This window comes from Orycteropus afer, unplaced genomic scaffold, assembly GCF_000298275.1.
Source record: "Orycteropus afer afer isolate SDZICR_OR568_19922 unplaced genomic scaffold, OryAfe1.0 scaffold00324, whole genome shotgun sequence".
NCBI lineage: Eukaryota > Metazoa > Chordata > Mammalia > Tubulidentata > Orycteropodidae > Orycteropus > Orycteropus afer.
The window spans coordinates 678,859-700,053 of NW_006921911.1; the positions used below are offsets into that span (position 1 = coordinate 678,859).

The 21,195-nt window shown below is 40.8% G+C and overlaps 1 protein-coding gene across 1 annotated transcript in view; it reads right to left on the reverse strand.

Annotated features, from left to right (window-relative positions):
• The window catches only part of DPP6 (dipeptidyl peptidase like 6), a 1,548,106-nt gene that overhangs the window by 182,786 nt on the left and 1,344,125 nt on the right, over positions 1 to 21,195 (reverse strand). The window contains exons 11-16 of the mRNA XM_007952098.2: positions 20,894 to 21,017; positions 17,889 to 17,927; positions 8,122 to 8,229; positions 5,280 to 5,371; positions 4,041 to 4,088; positions 1,287 to 1,405 (exon numbers count right to left, since the gene is read on the reverse strand). Coding sequence (XP_007950289.1) covers positions 1,287 to 1,405; positions 4,041 to 4,088; positions 5,280 to 5,371; positions 8,122 to 8,229; positions 17,889 to 17,927; positions 20,894 to 21,017 — 530 coding nt within the window. The remainder of the gene's footprint in view (positions 1 to 1,286; positions 1,406 to 4,040; positions 4,089 to 5,279; positions 5,372 to 8,121; positions 8,230 to 17,888; positions 17,928 to 20,893; positions 21,018 to 21,195) is intronic.

Below are 21,195 nucleotides of genomic sequence, written 5' to 3' on the forward strand. Positions count from 1 at the left end.
GAGAAAGAAGGGCTGCTTATGCACAGGGAGAAAGCTCAGGGGGCAGGAGTGTATGGAGGGATGGACACAGGGAAGAGGTAACTATGGGGAGGAAGTGGGAAGGGAGCTGTTGCACTGTGGTCAATGACATGAGACAAAGCATATGTGAACTGCTGTATGGAAAGTTAATTTGCTCTGTAAATCTTCACCCAAATCACACACACACACACACACACAAGATTTTAAGTTCTTTCCTTACATACTATGGTCTTAGATACTTGGATATCTATTTCCTAAGCAGATCAGGAGAGAAGGGGTAGGAGTTGGGTTATATTAAATGTTAAGGGGACTGAGGGACTAATTATGTAGCAGTGCAGAAGCTCCTCCCACTTCAGTTGTCTCCCCAATATCTTAGAACATTTCTGGGGCTGAGTGTGGTGATCAAGATTTTAGGGGCCAGTGATACAAAGACGGCGGAGTCATAAGCTAACTGCTTGCTAGCAAAGCATAAGAAGGATGCTGCACTAATTACAATGAATTACTCTCCGTCTATGAATTGTAGGAGTGAAGCTATAACCGAGGAGTGTATTGCCTCTGATCTCATCCAGCCTCCACCTATAGTTTGTCTTTATTTGAGGTGAGCTCAATATATCAAGCTGTTCTTTTAAACATATTTTGTTATGCCCGTATTTATTAATACTTATTTTTTCCTGGGTTTATGTCTTATCTTCCAAGATATGAGGACAAGATGCAATGATATTTCTTTGTATCCACTATAAGACATGGCCAACAGTTTTGTGTATCCTGATTGATGTGATCAAGAGCTTGCTGGAGTTTGGATTAATTCTCAATGAATATGTTTTTTTCCTGTCTGAGGCTTCTTTTTTTACGTAACTGCAACCTTAAATATTAAAATATTGTTCTTTGAAATTATTTATCTTAATTTTGTAGTTGATTTAATCAATCAGTGGGTAAAATCCTTACCCCAACTAGCTCACAACAGTATTGTGATTTTGTGAAAAATGGTAGAAAAACTGTTGGACTAATTGAAATAGCTTGTTTTAAAACACTGATAAACTGTAACACTGTATAAAATGTAAACTATGATTACTGCATTAGTTGAGAAGTGATCCAACAAACCCTATTCCAATGAGCCAATAATATTAATTAGACAGGAATCCTTACCTGTTCAGGAACCAGCTGTGCTCTTATCATAGCTTCTTCATTCCAGGCCTTTCCTTCCTGCAGGTGTGGCCATGGATTTCAGAAGATTTTAAAATACATCTGAAATGGTGAGAGGAACTTACCTTCACACTTGAGCAGAAAGTAATCCATGTTGTGGCTGAAGGAGGCACTGAAGTAGGTGCAATTCTCAATTAGGTCACAGGAGAGGCACTGCCTGTTGAAGTTGCCCACAGTGTTGGCACTGGAAGAACACAGACAGAGGGGTGGAGATGAAGCAGGGCTCTTTGACTGACAGGAAACATTCATAATCATCAAGGTTCAAATCTCTTAGATTGCTATTTCAAGCCAACTGATTGCTCTCCTGCAAAATGTGTTCTGTGAATCAGTACATCTCCCAAATGAAGATGTACCTCTTTACGTTACTCCATCAGTCTCCCTGCCAGAGTATCCACTAGTTCCCAACTCCATTTCACCTTCCCCATGAAGCCTTCTCTAACCAGTGGATCCCTCCCCTGTTTAAGAATTCTTAGTACTTATGCCATATGGATTGTTATGTCCTGGGTGATATACTCTTATACTCAGCCCTGGACTGGGCACAGGGTACACACAGATAATGAAGCCATGGTTTTGACTTGAGGATAGTAGAGTTGTTTGGTATCTAATATTTTATACACATGTGTCTTAACTCTCCGTCTGGATTATCAGCTCTTTCAGAACAGTAGACATGTTTATGTATCTTTTTATACTGTCAGAGTGCCCAGCACTAGCATATGATGAGACAGGAGCTCCATAAACACCAGCTGAATTAAACTTTGATTGTTTCCAAAAGCTGTTTCTCATGACAGTGAAATGGCTGTGACTTTGCTTCTCACTCAATGGAGCTTGAAGAGTTGGGATTTGAAGCTGCTACCTCAGGAAAACTCTGATCAAATATAGGCTTAATTACATCAAGCATTAAAAGATATTGGGTACCCAATGTACTTGGAAGAAATATCTGGACATTTTGCACAGGAATGGTCAATTATAACCACAGGTTTCAACATGAAATCAGTCTGTTAGAAGACTGAAAATATATCATGGGAGGGACATGGTAACTCTAATAGTATAAGTTTAAGGAAAGAATGGGCATGTGCTTCTCTCTGTACTTTTTTCCCAAGTGATTTTTTTTAACTGTGGTAAATATATAGGTGATAAAACCTTGCCATTTCAATATTCTTCACATGGACAGTTTAGTGATATTATGTTATTAATTTGGTGATATGACTGGTTTAAGCTACCTGGCGGCATAATGCCTAAGGCATTTGACTGCTAATCAGAAGGCTGGCAGTTCAAACTCACCAGCCACTCCTCCATAGAAAAATTGGGCAATCTACTGCCATAGTGATATCACCTCAGAAATCCAAGGAGGGGTTGCTATGAGTTGAATTGACTCGATGACAGTGAGTTTGGTTTTTTGCTTTAGTTTAGATAGACATGTTATTAATGAAAAGTCTACAGAAAGAAACAAGTCTATGATCACATGATTTGCCAAGGAGTTCTTTTTCTCCAAATCTTTGGTGCAAATGGTTAACACACTCTCTGTCAGCCAAAAGGTTGGGCTCAAGCTCTAAGATCTACACTGAATAGTGCCCTCCTAAATGGCTTATGTGCAATTTAGGCAGGAAGCAGCCTCAAACCTCCTTTTAGTCCAGAAAAGGAGGTAGAATACTATCTCATCTTTAACCTCTGCTATACTGAGAAAAAGTTCCCAGGGCTAAGCCCACTTCAGCATAAAACACTAATGAGAATGGTAACTAATGAGAATAGGCAGGGTATTAGGTTAAAAGCTAGAGAAAAGAAAGAAAGAAAAAAAAAATACTAGTCATCTCCCAGGATTCAGAGGTCATCCTTCTTCTACCATTTTTGTGATTACATAACTTGTCCAAAGTCACACAGCAAGTAAGCAGTGAAGCTGAGATAATAAATCAGGTAATCAGGTAGTACACCACCACTAGTTGCTCTTAAATCCATTCTAACTCCTGGTCACCCTATGTATATCAGAGAAGAACTGTGCCATGGGGTTTTCGATGGTTATAATCTTTCAGAAGTTGGTCACCAGGCTTTTCTTCTGGGTGGATCAGAACCATCAACCTTTCATTTAATAGTTGAGTGCTTACCAATTTGTATTACTCCCAACCTAAAACCTAACGCTGTTGAGTCAACTGGAACTCAGAACGACCCTATAGGACAGAGTACAACTGTCTCATAGGATTTTCAAGGGAAGGAAGGTTGGACAATCTACTTCTGTAATGGTAGTGTCTCAGAAACCCAAGGAGGGGTTACTATGAGTCAGGTCTGACTCGATGGCACATAACAACAATAACAAATCTTTAGGGAAGCAGACTGCTACATATTTCTCCTGCAGAGGGGCTGGTGTGTTTGAATTGCCAACCTTTCAGTTAGTAGTCAAGCGCTTTAACCATATGCCATCATGGTTCCATTTTGTACCACCCAGGCACTCCTACATCAAGTATTAGTATCGTATATTTTCCAAACCAGACTTTCTCTCTTATAAAGACCCACGTGAAGATAATTCCTTGAAGTGAATATTTGAATAAAAGTGAAGGTGAAAAGAAAAAACAGCTAGAAGTCCATCAATTACCAATTGGAGAAATTAAAAGAGGGGGAAAATGCAATTAGATAAAAGCAGGAAAATAAAACAAAGCTTTCAATTTGGTAGCTTCAGCATTTTTCATGATTTCTTTTCAGCCTGTGTAGCTACTCATCTGTGGTGAATATTTTTCTTCACTACTTTCTATAATACATTATAGAAAAGTACAATTCTGAAAAGGCCTCAACACTCTCCTATGTGTGTGCAGAAGGAGGGAAACAGGTACCTGTAGAGTTGTCTTCTTCTTGGTAGGTCCTCCGTGCTGAGGAAGTAACTGCAAAGACCATCGAGGGGCACAGTAATTAGTTTTGCTTCAAATTATGTTTGTCTTTCAAATACCATCTACTACCTTTATAGATCTTCTTAGGGACTCCCACCATTAGTGGACTAAACAGGGCAATTTCTCCCATTTCAGTCCAGCTATAACTATGGGCAGAGCAGAGGACAGAGACAGCTAGGGGCCAAGGGACATGGCCAGTATAGACCCTCAGCTGGCATGAGGTCTCCCCTACACTCGCCTTCATTTTAAGTCACTGTTTGGGGGTGGAATCAACTTGATGGCAGTGAATTTGTTTTGTTCTGTTTTTGGTTGGGGGGTGTTTTGGGGGTGGTGGTGATATGTATCTGGATTTGGATCTGGAATTTTCTTTACAAGATGATTAATCTTCTGGAAGGTAAAGAATATTTAATATAAGTCTAGATGTAAAGTTTGGCTCAATAAATACTTGGTGACTGATTTACATCTAAGACCCTGAATGTGGGAACCTTGGCTCTCATATGAGTAGGGGGGCTGGACAGCATGGTGGCCAAGTGCATGGGACCTGGACTTTCATTGTATGAGTGAAATCTCACCTCTACCTCTTATCTACTGAACATGGAGTAAATTACTGAGCTTTTTTAGTCTCTGTTTATTTGTCTTTAATAAGGGGAAAGTGATAAACCCGAAGACTGGACAATCTACTCCTGTAGTGATACTGCCTCGAAAACCCAAGGAGGGGTCACTATGGTTGGATCTGACTTGACAGCAGTGAGTTTGGTTTGGTTTTTGGTTATGGAAATGTTAATGTTCATAAAGCACTTAGCTTAGTGCCTGAAACTTGTAAATACTCAATAAATATCAGCAATTAAAACAGTAACAACCATAATATCAATAATAATGATGATAATAATAATAACAACATATTTCACATCACAGAGCTGGTTGTAAACTTAACTTCATCATTAAAATCTTAAAACTTTGGAAGTTGGGCTGGTGAGACAGGAATCCGTGCATATTTTTATGAAGCACTTGGGAGCTGGTGATGCTGTGTAAGAGGAAGGGTGAGGCCTCCATTGCTCCAATTCTGGACTCCATGAGTCTGATTTGATAAAAAAAAACAATGCACATGTCCCAGTTCACCAGTAAGATAGGAGCTTTACTGCTCTCTGCTGGCCTAGAGTGACATGGTCTTGATCCCTTACTTACATTTTATTCCGCTTCTCATCGTAGGCCAGAATCTTGGTCACATCCCAGTCCCCAGAGGTGATTGACTGAATGTTGTCATTGCTGCTGTTGGGCTGTAACACAGAGACCAGACAGTCAGGATCTTGATCCTTAATTCTTAATTCATTTTAGATAGCAAGGCAGGGAGAGGCAGCTATTCTCTCTGTGGGGAAGACCATTCTGCTCCCCTCTCTGCCACTTCCTTTTCATTGAGGCTGAACTTAATCTCTTTTCTTTTAGGAAAACTTTCTGAGTATCCTGAGTCCCACACCATCACCCCATTCTTAAGTCTCAGCAATATAGAACACTATGGTATTCCTCTTCTTTATTGTTGTTGTTGTTATGTGCCGTCGAGTCGCACCTGACTCATAGTGACCCCTCCTTGGTTTCTGAGGTGGTATCACTAAGGAAATAGATTGCCCAACCTTCCTTCCGAGGATTGGCTGGTGGGTTTGAATCACCAGCCTTCTGGTTAGCAGTCAAGTGCCTTAGGCACTATGCTCCCAGAGCTCCTCTTCTTTAGGACTTATCAAATGGTACCTTGGTTTCCAAGTATACCAACTATGATATAAACATAGGAGAAGCAGAAATGCTTTATATGCTGCTATTGTTCCTTAAAACCTGTCTGCAAGTATATCTGACAGAGTCATTACAATAGGAAGATGGAGTTGGAAGAAAGAGAGAAATATGGGGAAGTGGGTGAAGTAGAAAAGAAGGAAATAAAGAATTAAGGAAGGAAGGTGTGCCTTTGGCCTCTTTGTCATTCTCTGTCATTATTAACAAGGATGTTTGAGACAATATTATTGAGTACTGCATGTTTCATACACACTGTCTATTTCTAAGTGCCTCACAGAGTTAAGTAGTATAATTATAACAATAAATCATGTCAGAAGGAGAGAGATGAGACAATCTAGACATGAAGTATGTTTGAGTTGTGATTTGAAATGGGATATGAGGGCACTGAAGTGGAGAGTCACAGGCCAGCTGTTCTTGTTGCAGGTGTTGGTGGAGTTAGGAGGAGCTGATGGCAATTAAACAGGTAAAGGGCCTACACAAACACTCTGGGACTTCAGAGGTGGGCGTTATGGGAGAAGGAAGGGTCTGTACAAGGAGCCAAGATGCATGGCAGGTTCCTGAGGACAGTGAAGTGTGGACGGGTTCCCAGGGATGGAAGAAAAGAGGCAAATGCAGAAGCACAGGGCAGGGGCTCCTTAGTGATGGGGGGTGGTGCTTTCTGCTGGAACGTTTTTGGACTTATAATAGAATACACAGCAAATGTTCATAACTCAGATGCATTTAGAAACTGCAGGATGAATGAAAACATCTAAAACAATTTAATCGTAATGAAAGTAGGCCCAAGTGAGAAAACACAGGAATCTGGGGAGCGACAAGGAAGGCCATAGGAATAAATAGATGAAGCCAATTTGCAGACATTCTGTAATGTTGTTGTTGTTATGTGCCATCGAGTCAGACCCGACTCATAGCGACACCTCATTGGGTTTCCGAGGCAGTGGGACAAGGAAGGCCATAGGAATAAATAGATGAAGCCAATTTGTGGACATTCTGTAAGTCATGTAATTGTTGTTATGTGCCGTCGAGTCGGCCCCGACTCATAGCGACCCCTCCTTGGGTTTCCGAGGCGGTATCACTACTGAAGTAGGATTGCCCAACCTTCCTTCCGAGGAGTGGCCGGTGGGTTTGAACCGCCAGCCTTCTGGTTAGCAGTCAAGTGCTTTAGCCACTATGCTATCAGAGCTCCTAAGTCAGAGCCCCCTGCCCTGTGATGCCTAGGATCAGGGGAACATCCATGCCAAGCCTAGATTCAGAATTTTCCATTTTAAATCTAGGCTTGGCATGGATGTTCCCCTGATCCTAGGCATCACAGGGCAGGGGGCTCTATAACTTTCTTTTGAAATACATTTTTGGCTACTTAATAAACATGAGTCTTCCACTTTATATGCACAGAATATGTTTTGATTAACCTTCCCACCCCCAAACTTTATTCACCCCCCCCCCCGATCCCAAATAACTTTAGGCTGCTTCAGAAATTAAATCCACACACCAATTGCGGGCTTCTTGTCTCTGAGGATCTTCCAGGAAAAGCCACACTCTCCCTTTCCTAAATCCGAATTCCCCAAAAGTTTAACCAATGGTAGCATCACTTGAGTACATGCACAAGCTCCATAGGGTGATTCCTTTGCTGGGGACTAGACTCACCAGCAAGCCTACTTTTAGTTCTAAATGCATTTGTATTAATCTCTGAAATTCCCTGCTCAGTGATGCCCCATTCTTAAGCCCCAGACTCCAGACATTGGTGAACTATGTCTGATGATAACACCATAATAAAATACTAATTGCACTTGGCTAAAAGTAGAAACAGGATGCCTTGGAGGGGCTAGACTCATGAAAGGACAGCACAAAGTCTGCAAGCACACTAAACATCCATCCTTTTGGGGTGGAGCTGTGTGAAGGAGGCATTTGCTGCAGATGAGGAAGGAAAGGCCAGACAGACACAGGGTTGCCATACAAATAGAGCAGCATGAGCCTTCAGGCTTACATCAAACAATAAATCCCAGCATTTCCTCTGATATTGGAGGTGTAATTCATATTTTTGATTGGACAAAAAGGGTAGAATGTGACCCCATTGTCATTCTCAGAAACTCTGGACTTTTACAAAGTTTGCCCCACTTTCAGGAACTTACCTTTACATTCACTTGATCTGGGGCATATTCTTTGGGGCACTGGAAAATTACCTGTGTTATTAATCTCAGTGGTTAGCGCAGTGACCACTCTAGCAAGGCAGTTTGAAAATGAGCCTATTTACCTGGGATGATGACACAGTGATATGATAGAACTTTCCTCGTCCTCCCTGGGGGATGGCTCTGACAAAAAAAAGCTTTCGGCCATCCTTGGAGAAGACTGGCTCTTCATTCTGTGGACAAAAGGCAACTGATTAAAGAAATAAAGAAGTTCCATTTCATTTGGAAGGGGTTGAACCAAGATAAAATACATATTAAGAGAACATAAAGGATTCACTTTCTATGACATCTCTAATGAGATACAATCAAAAGCAGCAGCACTGTGAGGGCCTTTTCTTTCCTTGGTAACTGGAGTCTGACTTCAGTTTTCAAAGAGAAGAGGAATGTGGGGAATAAAGAGGCCATATCTGAAGCACAGGAAGGTGGAAAGTCATCCTTTGGTTTATTCAGCACAGATACAAAGAATGACCCTGGGCATGTGAGGCCCCCAAAGAGAATGATCAGCTCTCCTGGAAGCACAGTGCAGGATGTCCTCCCTGTAACTGCTGTCACAGAAACTGATGCTTGTGGCCGAGTTTCTCCAAGTCCAGTTACCCGATATTATTAAAGAACATAACTCAGAACATTCACAAATCTGATTTTGCCTAAAAATGCATACTATTCTTCCAATCCAGTCTTTTGTTGCTTTCTTTAATAAATCTTGCACTGAATAGCCCACCAAGAATACAAGAAAAAATAAACCAATCACAAGGAGATATTCTGTATATTTTCAAATGTGAATAAGCAGAAACAGTACACTCATTTTTTGTATTACAGCACTTCTAATTAGAGAAACCATCATCTTTCTGTCAGTGTGTGGTACTTTGTTGGCTTTTGTATTGCTGTGATGTTGGAAGCTATGGCACCAGTGTGTCAAATACCAGCAGGGTTTCAGGGAGCTTCCAGACTAAGACAACCAAGAAGAAAGCCCTGGTGATCTACTTCCAAAAATTAGCCAATGGAAACTCCACAGATCATAACAGAATATTGTATGATGCTATTGTTGTTAGGTGCTGTGAAGTCTGCTCCAATTCAGCAACCCTATGAACAACAGAGCAAAACCCTAGTCATGCACATTTCACAATCCTTTCTACATCTGAGTCCATCATGGCAGCCACTGTATCACTCTATCTCATTAAGGGTCTTCTCTTTTTTCACTGACCCTCCACTTTACCAAACATGATATCCTTATCCAGGAAATGGTCCCTTCTGACAACATGACCAAAGTAGGTGAGATAAAGTCTGGACATTCTTGCTTCCAAGGAGCATTCTGGCTGCACTTCTTCCAGGACAGATTTGTTCATTCTTTGGGCAGTCCATGGTACTTTAAGTATTCTTTGCCAGCACCACAACTCAAAAACATCAACTCTTCTTCAGTCTTTCTTATTCATTATCCAGCTTTCACATGCACATAAGGCTATTGAAAATACCATGGCTTGGGTTAGGCTTCAAACAGACACCTTTGCACTTCAGCACCTTAAAGATGTCTTTTGCAGTAGATTTGCCAAGTGCAATATCACGTCCGATTTCTTGACTGGAGCTTCCATAGGGGTTGATTGTGGATCCAAGTAATATGAAATCTTTGACAACTTCAATCTTTTCTCCATTTATCATGATGCTGCTCATTGATCCAGTTGTGAGGATTTTTGTTTTGTTTATGTTGAGATATAATCCATACTGAAGACTGTAGTCTTTAATCCTGATCAGTAAGTGCTTCAAGTCATCTTCACTTTCAGCAAACAAAGTTGTGTTGTCTGCATATCACATGTTGTTAATAAGTCTTCCTCCAATCCTGATGCCACACTCTTTTTCATATAGTCCAGCTTCTCAAATTGTTTGATCAGCATATAGATTGAGTAAGTATGGTGAAAAGATACAACCCTGATGCACACCCTTTCTGATTTTAAACCATGTAGTATCTCCCTTGATATGTTCAAATGACAGCCTCTTGGTCTAGGTGTAGGTTCCTCATGAGTACAGTTAGGTATTCTGGAATTCCCATTCTTTTTAATGTTATGTATAATTTATTATGATCCACACAATCAAATGCTTTTGCATAGTCAATAAAACACAAGTAAACATCTTTCTGGTATTCTTTGCTTTTGGCCAAGACATTCACATTGATACCCCTCATTCCACATCCTCTTTTGAATCCAGCTTGCATTTCTGGAAGCTCTCTGTTAACATACTTCTGCAAACATTTTTGAATTACCTTCAGCAAAATTTTACTTGCATGTGATATTAATGATATTGTTAGATAATTTACACGTTTTGTTGGATCACTTTTCTTTGGAATGGATACAAATATGTATCTTTTCCCATCAGTTGGCTAGGTAGCTCTCTTCCAATTTTCTTAGCATAGAAGAGTAAGTACCTCCAGTGCAGCATCCATTTGTTCAAACATCTCAATGGGTATTCTGTCAATTCCTGGAGTCTTATTTTTCACCAATTCCTTCAGTGTAGCTTCGACTTCTTCCTTCAGTACCATCAGTTCTTGATCACATGCTACCACCTGAATAGATGAACATTGACCAATTCTTTTTTTGTACAGTGATTCTATGATTCCATCTTCTTTTGATGCTTCCTGCATCATTCAATATTTTGCTCATACAATCTTTTAATATTGCAGTTCAAAGCTTGATTTTTTTCCTCAGTTGTTTCAGCTTGAGAAATGCCAAGCACATTTTTCCCTTTTGGTTTCTAACTCCAGGTCTTTGCATATTTCACTATAATAATTGACTTTGTGTTCTCAAGCTTCTCTTTGCAATCTACTGTTCAGTTCCTTTATCTTGTCATTTCTTCCACTTGCTTTAGCTACTCTCTGTTCAAGGGAAAGTTTCAGAATCCTTTCTGACATCTATTTTGGTCTTTTCTTCCTTTCCTGTCTTTTTAATGACCTTTTGCTTTCTTCATGTATGATGCTGTTGCTGTCATCTCACAGTTCATCTGGTTTTTGGTCACTGGTGTTCAGTGCATCAAGTCTATTCTTCAGATCTATTCTAAATTCAGGTGGGATATAGTCAAGGTCATATTTTGGCTCTCATGGACTTATTTTAATTGTCTTCATCTTCAACCTGTACTTGCATATTAGCAATTGATGGTCAGTCCTACAGGAGTTCCTGTCCTTGTTTTGGTTGAAGATATTTATCTCCATCGCCTCTTTCCATAGGTGTAGTCAATCTGTCCTGTGTGTTCCATCTGGTGAGGTCCACATGTAAAGTCACCATTTATGTTATTGAAAAAAGGTATTTGCAATAATTATTCATTGGTCTTTCAAAATTCTGTCATGTGATATCTGGCATCCTTTCTATCACCAATACCATATTTTCCTACTAGTGATTCTTCTTTGTTTCTAACTTTCGCATTCCAATCATCAGTAATCCATCTTGATTGCATGTTTGGTCAATTTCAGACTGCAGAAGATGGTAAAAAAAAATCTTCAATTTCCTCATCTTTGGCATTAGTGATTGTGTATACATTTGAATAATAGTAGCATTAATCAGTCTTCTTGGTAAGCATATGGATATTATCCTATCACTGACAGCATTGAACTTCAGGACAGATCTTGAAACATTCCTTGTGACAATGAATGCCATGCCATTCCTCTTCAATTTATCATTATCAGCATAGTAGATCATATGATTGTCTAATTAAAAATGGCCAAAACCAGTCCATTTCACCTCACTAATGCTTAGGATATTAATCTTTATGAGTTCCATTTCATTTCTGACAACTTCTAATTTTCCTAAATTCATGCTGATACATTCAATATTCCAATTCAATTCTTAATGAATATTTGCAGCAGTTTCTTCCCATTTGGAGTAGTGTCCCATCAGCAAATGAAGGTCCTGAAGTTTTACTCCATCCACATCATTAAGATTGACTCTACTTTAAGAAGGCAGTTCTTCCCTAGTCATATTTTGAGTACCTTCCAACCTGAGAAGCTCATCTGGCACTAAACAAGACACTGTTTCAGGGCTAATTATAAAGTTTTCAAGTAATATATAAGACAGTGTTTCACTGTTATTCATAAGGTTTTCACTGGCTAATCCTTTGAGGAGTGGACAGCCTCTTCCTTTTTCAGAGTCTGTCTTAGGTGGAAGCTCTGCTGAAACCTGTCAACCATAGGCGACCCTGTTGGTTCACCCTGTTGTTGAAATGCCAGTGGCATAGCCTCCAGCCTCACAGAAACAGACAAGCCACCACAGCATGACAAACTGACAGATGAGTGGTGGATTGTATGATAGAATGCTGAAAAATAAGCCCCCCCCCCCCAGGTAGGCAGTCAACAACAATGGATTCAAGCATGCCCATGATCATGAAGATATCACAGAACTAGGCAGTGTTTTGTTCAGTTGTCCATGGGGTTGAAGGAGCCCTGAGGACAGTGGTTAAATTGCTCACTGCTAACCAAAGGGTCAGCAGTTCAAACCCACTAGCTACTCCATAGGAGAAAAATGTGACCATCTGCTTCTGCAAAGATTACAGTCTTGGAAACCTTATGTGGCAGTTCTACTCTGTCCTATGGGGTCACTATGATTAGGAATTGACTTGATGACAATGGGTTTGGTTTTTTTAGACATGGAGTCACCATGAGTTGAAGTAGACTTGACATTAACTAATAATAACTAAAGACAAGTTTCAGCTGCCAACACGAGGCACTCACTAGATGGATCTACTGTGGCTTTTCCTTGAGAACAAGAACAAGGTTCTCTTAGCTTCTTCAGGGGAAGGGGCTCCAGGTTGGACTCAAATCAGAGGCCTGAAGGGTATGCATCTCTGCCTGGTCCCCCAACACAAACAGCCAGTTGCTCAGCCTTGAGACAGCCCCTGGCAGTTACCTGTTGCTTTGATGGGCGAAAAGGGAAATTGCTTCACAGCATCTTAACCTCTCCAAACCTCACATTTGAAAGTTGCCATCCATGAACACCAATTAGTTGGTTATGATATATATTTTTTGATTCAAATAGCTCCACGCTAATGCGGGAGAAGAAATGGTAAATAAACTCCAGCTGGCACAAGGCAAACTCATTTCCCTGTAGCAATCGAGAACATGCAAATGTGATATGCTCAAAGAAATAAACTAACATGTGATTACAATGACATTTAATCTTCATGAATATTTGTAGTAACATGAAACCTTTAATCTGCAAACATTTATTTTTCTATTTAGAGTTGGAAGCATGGTATTTAAAAATAGAAGGAATGGAAGTATCAATAGTAAATTTGGCTTTTTAAATGTGCTTCTATTTGCTAATGCCAGGTTAGATACAGTTTTCTGGGGGAAATGCTTGCACTTTTGGCAGGCAAAAAATACTTTGAGTAAATGTAATACATAATTAATTCTGGCCAGAAGCCTTGTTTCTGTAATAAGGCAGCCACAACCATTTTAGATGGAAGAACCATTGCTCCATGGAAACATCCCATGGTGCACAAAGTGAAGGCACCAGTCTTTTAGCCTCTCAGATACTTGCTTTCTCATATGGTAAATGGAATATATCCATTTAAAATATTTTTAGTGAAAAAATACAATGATAGGGATTAGAGATTTGAATCCTAATTCTGCCTCTCATTTGATTTTTGGGAAACTTATCTCTTTGGAAAACAGAATTTATGATATGTGATGTATGCTTTATACAACTTTATTCATAGCAGAGCTGGGAGGAAGTAGTCCTTTCTGTTCGTGACATATTCTTCATGAATTATTTGTAGCATTTCTGTGGAAACTTCTCATGGTTCAGATATATTCATTTGTCCAACCTCTCATACAAAATTTTGAAATAAAAAAAACCAAAATTCTGGTTCAAAAAGATTTCATAAATTGACCTGTTTTAGTTGCCTCTATGCTGCTCTAACAGAAAATACAAAAAATGGGATGGCTTTAACAAACAGGAGTTTATTCTCTTAGAGTCTGGAGGCTTTAACTCTGGGTTCAAAGTGCCAGGCCCTAGGGACTGGGTGAAAGTCCCTCAACCTTGGGCTTCAGCTTTGCTTCCTGCTCCTGGCCCACTGACGCTGGAGGTTTTTCTTTACCCAGACAGCTGCTGGCTGCTGAGTCTGCCCAAGGTTGATAAGTAAAAAGGCACATTCCCAACGTCACCAAATAACACATTGATTCAAGCCTATTGAAAGTCCCAAGATCAGCAGAGCATGGCAGGCTGCTGAACAATGACTTGGCTACATGCAAGATTCAAGCATGTCATGAACTGGAGCACGTTCCCAAAGCTGTTTCTTATATACAAGAAACATACCACATCCTTAAAGCAGCTACTCAGCTCCTCCAATAGACTCCACCATGGAATTAATTACTGATCTCAGCATAGGGAATAACTACCACCAGCTGCCTAGCCACTCAACCAGGACCAGCCAAGTTGCCACGCATTGACCCATAGGATGAACTCTTCAACTATGAAGATAGATTCTGGGTTCTGCACAAATAGCCAAGTCCTCCTTGGGCAAGTCCACCAATTAATGGTATCAAGATGGAGTCTACCATCACCAGTAGTGATTATGGGATGGGGTGTATGGGGGGATTGTTTATTTCTTTGGGATTTCTAGAGGAGAAAGGCTTGGAGGACCTTTATCATGTGACATAAACACATAAAAACACTCGTTCCTTGCTTTGGGCTCATGGGTGATATCTGTAAGGTTCCACTGCTGAGGACTGGGAAGGAGACAGGAGGAAAAGAGGGAAATGGAGGCTAAGACGGAAGACTGGGAGGTAACCCATGATACAGTTCTGCCCAAGCCAGGCCACAACAGGCTTGCTACAGTTCATTCCAGCCCCTCCAGCAGTGAGTAAATCATAAGTTAGGTCCATCTACACAGAGAGGTCTCCCCAAGGTCATCAGGGCTTTTCAGACTCCAGCTGCTCCCCAAAAGGCATCTTCTCTGGGCTTGCTGATGAACATCTGTGGCCCATTTTAAGTGGACATGGACAGAAGCATGGCCTGAGCTCAACTCTCACTGGTGATGAGGAGCTTAGCAGGCATCACACAGCATATCCCATCCAAATGAGTTCCTAAATTGCCTTTTAAGACCTTAAGGTGTCTTGAAATATGCAGAAACACTAAAATTTACTTTTGAAAAATAGGCGCCTTATGAAACATATCTCCAAATGGAACTTAATGACTTTGGAACTGGATTTCCCGACTGACCATGGAAAAAGATGAAAAAAGAGTCACAGCTAACAGAGCTGCCAGGACTCAGACTTATAGAGCTCTCTGCTGTTGTTTGGGTGGGACTATGGGTAGGAGCTCTGGTAGCGTAGTGCCTAAGGCACTTGACTGTTAACCAGAAAGCTGGCGGTTCAAACCCACCAGCCACTCCTCGGAAGGAAGGTTGGGCAATCTACTTCCGTAGTGATACTGCCTCGGAAACCCAAGGAGGGGTCGCTGTGAGTCGGGGGCAACTCGACGGCACACAACAATAACAACAATGGGTAGCTGTGGCCCCTAGACCTGACCTGACAAGGAAAGGACCAACTTGGGGCAAAAATTGCTGTCATGGGACATTATGCTTGGAGCTCATAAAAACATTATGCATTTTTAAATAGATTTTTTTGAATGCTAGTTGTTTTCTTGGTAAATGCTCTAAAATATACATTTTTAAGTTGTAAGTTTTTTATTACAATGTATGCTACTTTTTAAATGATGAATTGATTTTGCTCAGAATGATGTGGTTTTGCAAATCATATTCAGGCTGTCTCTACTAGGCTTTGGTTGGTGTTTTTACTTGGGTAGGGAGATGCACAATGGATAAATACATAAATATCTCATTGATGATCTTGACTCTGTGGCCAATCAGCAGGTGCAATGAACTAGTTAGTGATGAGGGGAGAAGTAAACTTCTTGGCCTACTTGGCCTCAGATGATGCACTTCTGCTGTTCATGTGACCACTGTGAGTGCTTCTCAGTGGAGAAACCAGGGATGTAGGAGTGATAGGCAGAGGAAAGAGATCCTCTAACACTCACTTTCCAGCAGCCTCAGGAAAGAAACAAATGGTTGGGCTGTGTTTCCCAGTTGGCCTTTACCTCATGCTTCTTCTCCATCAATTCAGATTCACATTCTCAATACCATGCCAGCCTTGAACACACACATCCTCCTCTGGCTGCACCCCTTATCTCCCTGCTCCCATCCCTCCACTTTTAAATACTTACAACTCATGATCTGAGCACAAGTTATGGTAACATGTATCACCTTCTGAAATGTATGGGTATGTCTTATTTTTCTTTCTAGACTATAAGCTCTCTAAGAGCTGATTCATTCTTAAAACACACAGAGTTTAGCATAGTGCCTCATACAATCCATAAATATTGACTGAACAAATGACTATATAATGTATTTTTCTTCCTGATCTTTTCCTTTTGATTTTTCTAACATTGGCAGAATTATGATCATCATAATATTAGTTTTGACATTTGTGCTTATATCTTTGGTCCAAGTGGTGTTTTAGAACTTTCTGGTATGCTAATATTTTAAGGTTCCCAAGTACTTTCTCAATGTGGGTATTTTCTTTGTTTGTAGTGGCACCCAAACTAGGGCACAGGGTAACAAAAGAGGCTGTATCAAGCTATTGTCCTTTTCTGTTCAGATTGATACTGAGCAGAAAAAAAGAGATTTAAAAATAATAGTGTCCATTTGTGAGACTACTATCCCTAAGATAGCTGACAGAGACTGGTGTAGACTGTTAATTTCTCGGATAAAAGCAGTGGCATACTAATCAGAATGGTAGAACTTTCTCAGGGAGCCATTGCTGATTGTTTCATTGCCTAGCCTTAGTTACTTTTCCATAAATAAAATTTCTCATATAACGACACATAAAGCCTTGTAATTCATTATACTCAAAGGTGGCTTGATTTTTTTCCCTACATAATTTTAAAACAATTTTTATACCATTCAACAGGATAAGAAAGAAGCAAGTTTCAGAAACTTTCCCACCTGTTCCTTCTAATGAGTGAGAAATGAGATGAACAGAATGAAGAAAATTCAGTGCCAAGTTTTTTTTTTCCCATGTACGATTAACTTTGTATATATATATATGTGTGTGTGTGTATATATAATATAATTGATGTTGTGCATGGGGTTGCTATGCATTGGAACAGACTCAATAGCATTTAACAACAACTGTGTGTGTGTGTGTGTGTGTGTGTGTGTGACATAGAGGCGTCTCTTGTCGATTTTTTGCTCAAGTACATAGAGCCTGTTTTAGTGTGCATTTACAGATGTGAGTTTGGGATGAAAAATGAGGGGGATTATTTGAAATCATGTCCCCAAGGAAGGCTAATGCTGATTCACAGTCTACTTCAAGTGTGAAATTGAGGAACCACCACTGTGAACACACAGGAGTATCACCCACACTGGGGACCTTTTTGTTTTCTCTTACTGTATAGATTACATTCACTATACACCTCACATCTATGAAACCTTTATGGATTAATTCTTTTTAGTTCACCAAAAGCACATTGTCTCCCTGAGAACTGCAATCTTACCAACCCCTCTAGGTTCCAAAGAGCAGAGGTTTTCACATTCTCTTCCCTGGATTCCAGGGGCCACTGAGGAGAACATAGCAAGGCAGGGGCTGTTCATGTGATGTTTGAGAGGGACTATGGGTAGCTGTGGTTTCCAAAGCCACATCACAACTAGCTGTGAACTATGGGTTCCAGGTCTCCAAGGCCACACCACGTCTATCTGCTCTATCTGGGGATCTGCTTCTTTACTGAAAACCATTGGCCTGGAGGACCAGATGACTGGCACAGGCTGCGAATTTGGGGATTGCACACAGAGTAGTTACCTGTCTGTGGAGCCAGGCTTCACTTTCATCTTCATGTTTCTGAAATTAAATAAGAGAATTATAAAGAGGGTTATTTTATTGTTGTTGTTTCACATGCACTGTGTTTCTGACCAACAGTGCAGAAACCCATCTGACTTCACACCCATGGCAGTTGCACAAGCATGGAACACCCACTATTTTGTGCTCAGTGAGGAGGTTATCCATGCCTTAGAGTAGAGCATGAATGTCCTCAATCAAGCAGGAGAATCACTCTCCCTAACCTTTATGGAAGTAGACTGTCCAGTCTTCTTTCCGAGGAGTGGCTGATGGGTTTGAATTGCCAGCCTTCTGGTTAGCAGTCAAATGCCTTAGGCACTATGCCACCAGAGCTCCTGACAAATCCATAGCAGGCAGGAATCTCCTGGAAGACAGTGGGACTTCCACAATTTGATTGACATCTCTGCCCAGGCATGTGCTCATTGGAAGGCAAACTTCAGGAGCCACATTGTTTCAGGAATCCTTGTGTGTGTGCATACACATGCATGTGTATACACACATGCATGTTTGTGTGTGTGCAAGTGTAAACATGTGTGTGGCATGTGTGTGTGTGCACATGCCTTTTAACAAAGTTAGACTTCATGACTCATAGTAACAATTTTGGTGGACAAAAATTTTAAAAGGGGTTTAAACATATGTGAGAAGTAGATCTCCCAGGAGTGTGTGGAAAGAGGCACTGTAGAAAACAAAGCAAAGCAAAAACAAGTACAAAAACCAAGATCCAGCTGTTCAGCACACACAGTTTCATCCCAATATGCAATGGAGCTGTTCTTGGTGCTGACTTGACTTCCAGTCCCTTGGGCAGTTATTCTTTTCCCCATGAACAAGTGGCAGACAAAACTGTATGTTACCAATACTCACAAGATTAGGGGCACATATAAGATGCAGATTAGGAACAATTCCTTGATTCTTAGTCATTCTTTCCTTCCCTTCCCCTCAAAAAAGCCTATCAGATTAATCTGGCATCTGCTCTAAATTATAAATAAAACATAAAGTCTATCATTGACCAACTTCAGGAGATTAATAATGGTAACAAACCACTGTGACTTGCCTCACACTCAATTAGGGTACTGTGATGAGGTTTTTTTTTTTTTTTTCTTTAATTCTAGTTGCTTTCTTGTAAATGCTTTAAATTTTTAAAATGTAAACCTTTTATTGTAATGTATGCTACTTTTTAAATGACGAATTGATTTTGCTGAGAATAATGTGGTTTTGCAAATCATATTCAAGCTGTCTTTACTCTGCTTTGGTTGGTGTTCTTACTTGGGCAGGGAGATGCACATTCAAACTGTCCATGAATTTGAATGCAGACGTTCCTGGTGGAGGGTTGGGTGTGGAAAACCACATTGAGAAGTTGTAATAAACCTGGTTTTGCAGGTGTTTTCATTCCTTAGCTGGGAAATAACATTTACCATGAGAAGCAGAGTCTCTGAAGGATCTATTTGGATGTATTAATTTATTTTCAGCCAAGACTAGGAGATCAACTTCTGAGGTAAATGAGTAGAAGTGTATGATTTTTATTGTGATTTGGGTGAAATTGTACAAAGCAAATTTGCTTTACACTGAACAGTTACATGTTTTGTTTTGTGACACTGATTACAATCTCCACAATGTAACAGCTATTTTCCCACTTCCTCCATGGGGTTACCCTTTCCCTGTGTTCTTCTTGCCTATGCATTCCTGCCTTCCTAGCTTTCTCCCTGAGCAAATGCTGCCCTTCTGATCTCCCATGGTCAGATGTTCTAAGGAGTACATCTTCCTGTTGTAGTGGTTCATCTTGTAGGTCTGTGTATTGTGTGACTGAAAGTTAACCACAGGAGTGAGTCCAATTTCAGGGCTGAGGGTGACTAGGGGCTATAGCCTCTGGGATTTCACCAGTCTCTATCTGACCAGTAACCTTGGTCTGAAAGCATTTGTTTCTGCAGAGTGGGGTGAGCCCTCCACTAGAGTCAGAAGGCAATAACATAACCACTTTACTGCTCCTCCACATGAGTCTACCATTATTTCTTTGCTTCCTCTCTGTCTTCATTTTCTTTTCTCTTCTCTTACTTTTGCCTCCTCAAGCCAGCTGGTGGCTCCACAAAACCTTATCTGGCCATACAGTGATTCCCAGAGACATGGATGCTGATATTCCCAGTGAAGATGGCTGGTTCAGAGTCAGGTGAATGAAAGGGCAGGGGAAATGGAGACAAACCAGGTTGGAGTGCTGGCTCCATCATAGGTTGTTGGGCCTCAGCCTGTCATCCATCAGCCACTTCACCTAACTCAGCCTCAGCTATAAAGCAAGGAGAATGCTAATTGATAAAACTGTAGTGAGCATGGATAAAGAAAACAGATGATAAAGGAGAGTGTGTGCCTGTATGAAGTGTTAGGATAAATTTGTCTACTTTGTATTGTTTTCAACTGCTAACCAAAAGGGTGGGGAGCACTGGTGGTGTAGTGCCTAAGGCATTTGACTGCTAACCAGAAGGCTGGCAGTTCAAACCCACCAGCCACCTCTTGGAAGGAAGGTTGGGCAATCTACTTCCATAGTGATACTGCCTCAGAAACCCAAGGAGGGGTTGCTATGAGTTGGATCACTGCTGGACGGCAGTGAGTTTGGTTTTTTGGTAACCAAAACGGTGGTGGTTCACAGTTCACCCAGAAGTGCCTTGGAAGAAAGGCCTAGTGATCTATTTCTGAAAAATCAGCCATTGGAAACTCTATAGAACACAGTTCTACTCTGACACACATGGGATTGACATGAGTTGGAGTAGACTCTGGCACCTGGTTTAGTTTTACAGTTGTGTGTTGGTAACATGACTTAATCTATCCACCAGGTGGCACCAAAAACAGAGACCTGGAAAAACAAGGACACTACCTTTAACCAGCAAGTATCTAAGCAGTTTACCAAAAGCTATCAACCCCAGATGACACAAATGTGAGTTTGATGCAGCCTCTGATGCTCTCTGCACCCGTTCCTAACCTACCTTGGTGCAGACCCCGGTGGTTGCGTCGCAGAGGGTGAGAATGGACACATTCTGGGCCCGGTTCAGCCAGTTGACCGCAACTTTGGTACTGGTGGCCCATTTCACCATTGTGATGTAGTAGTCCCTGAAAGTGTGTAAATTCATGAGTTAGTAGTTGTGCATGAATCCACACAGCCCATGGAAACCAGATGTCACACCTCAGCTCTGGACATTGCAGTCCTGGAGACAGGAATGTGGCTGGGGACTGGTGAATGATTTTAATACTCTGGGAGGTTCTGAAATGGTGGTTTCTTAAAAAAAAA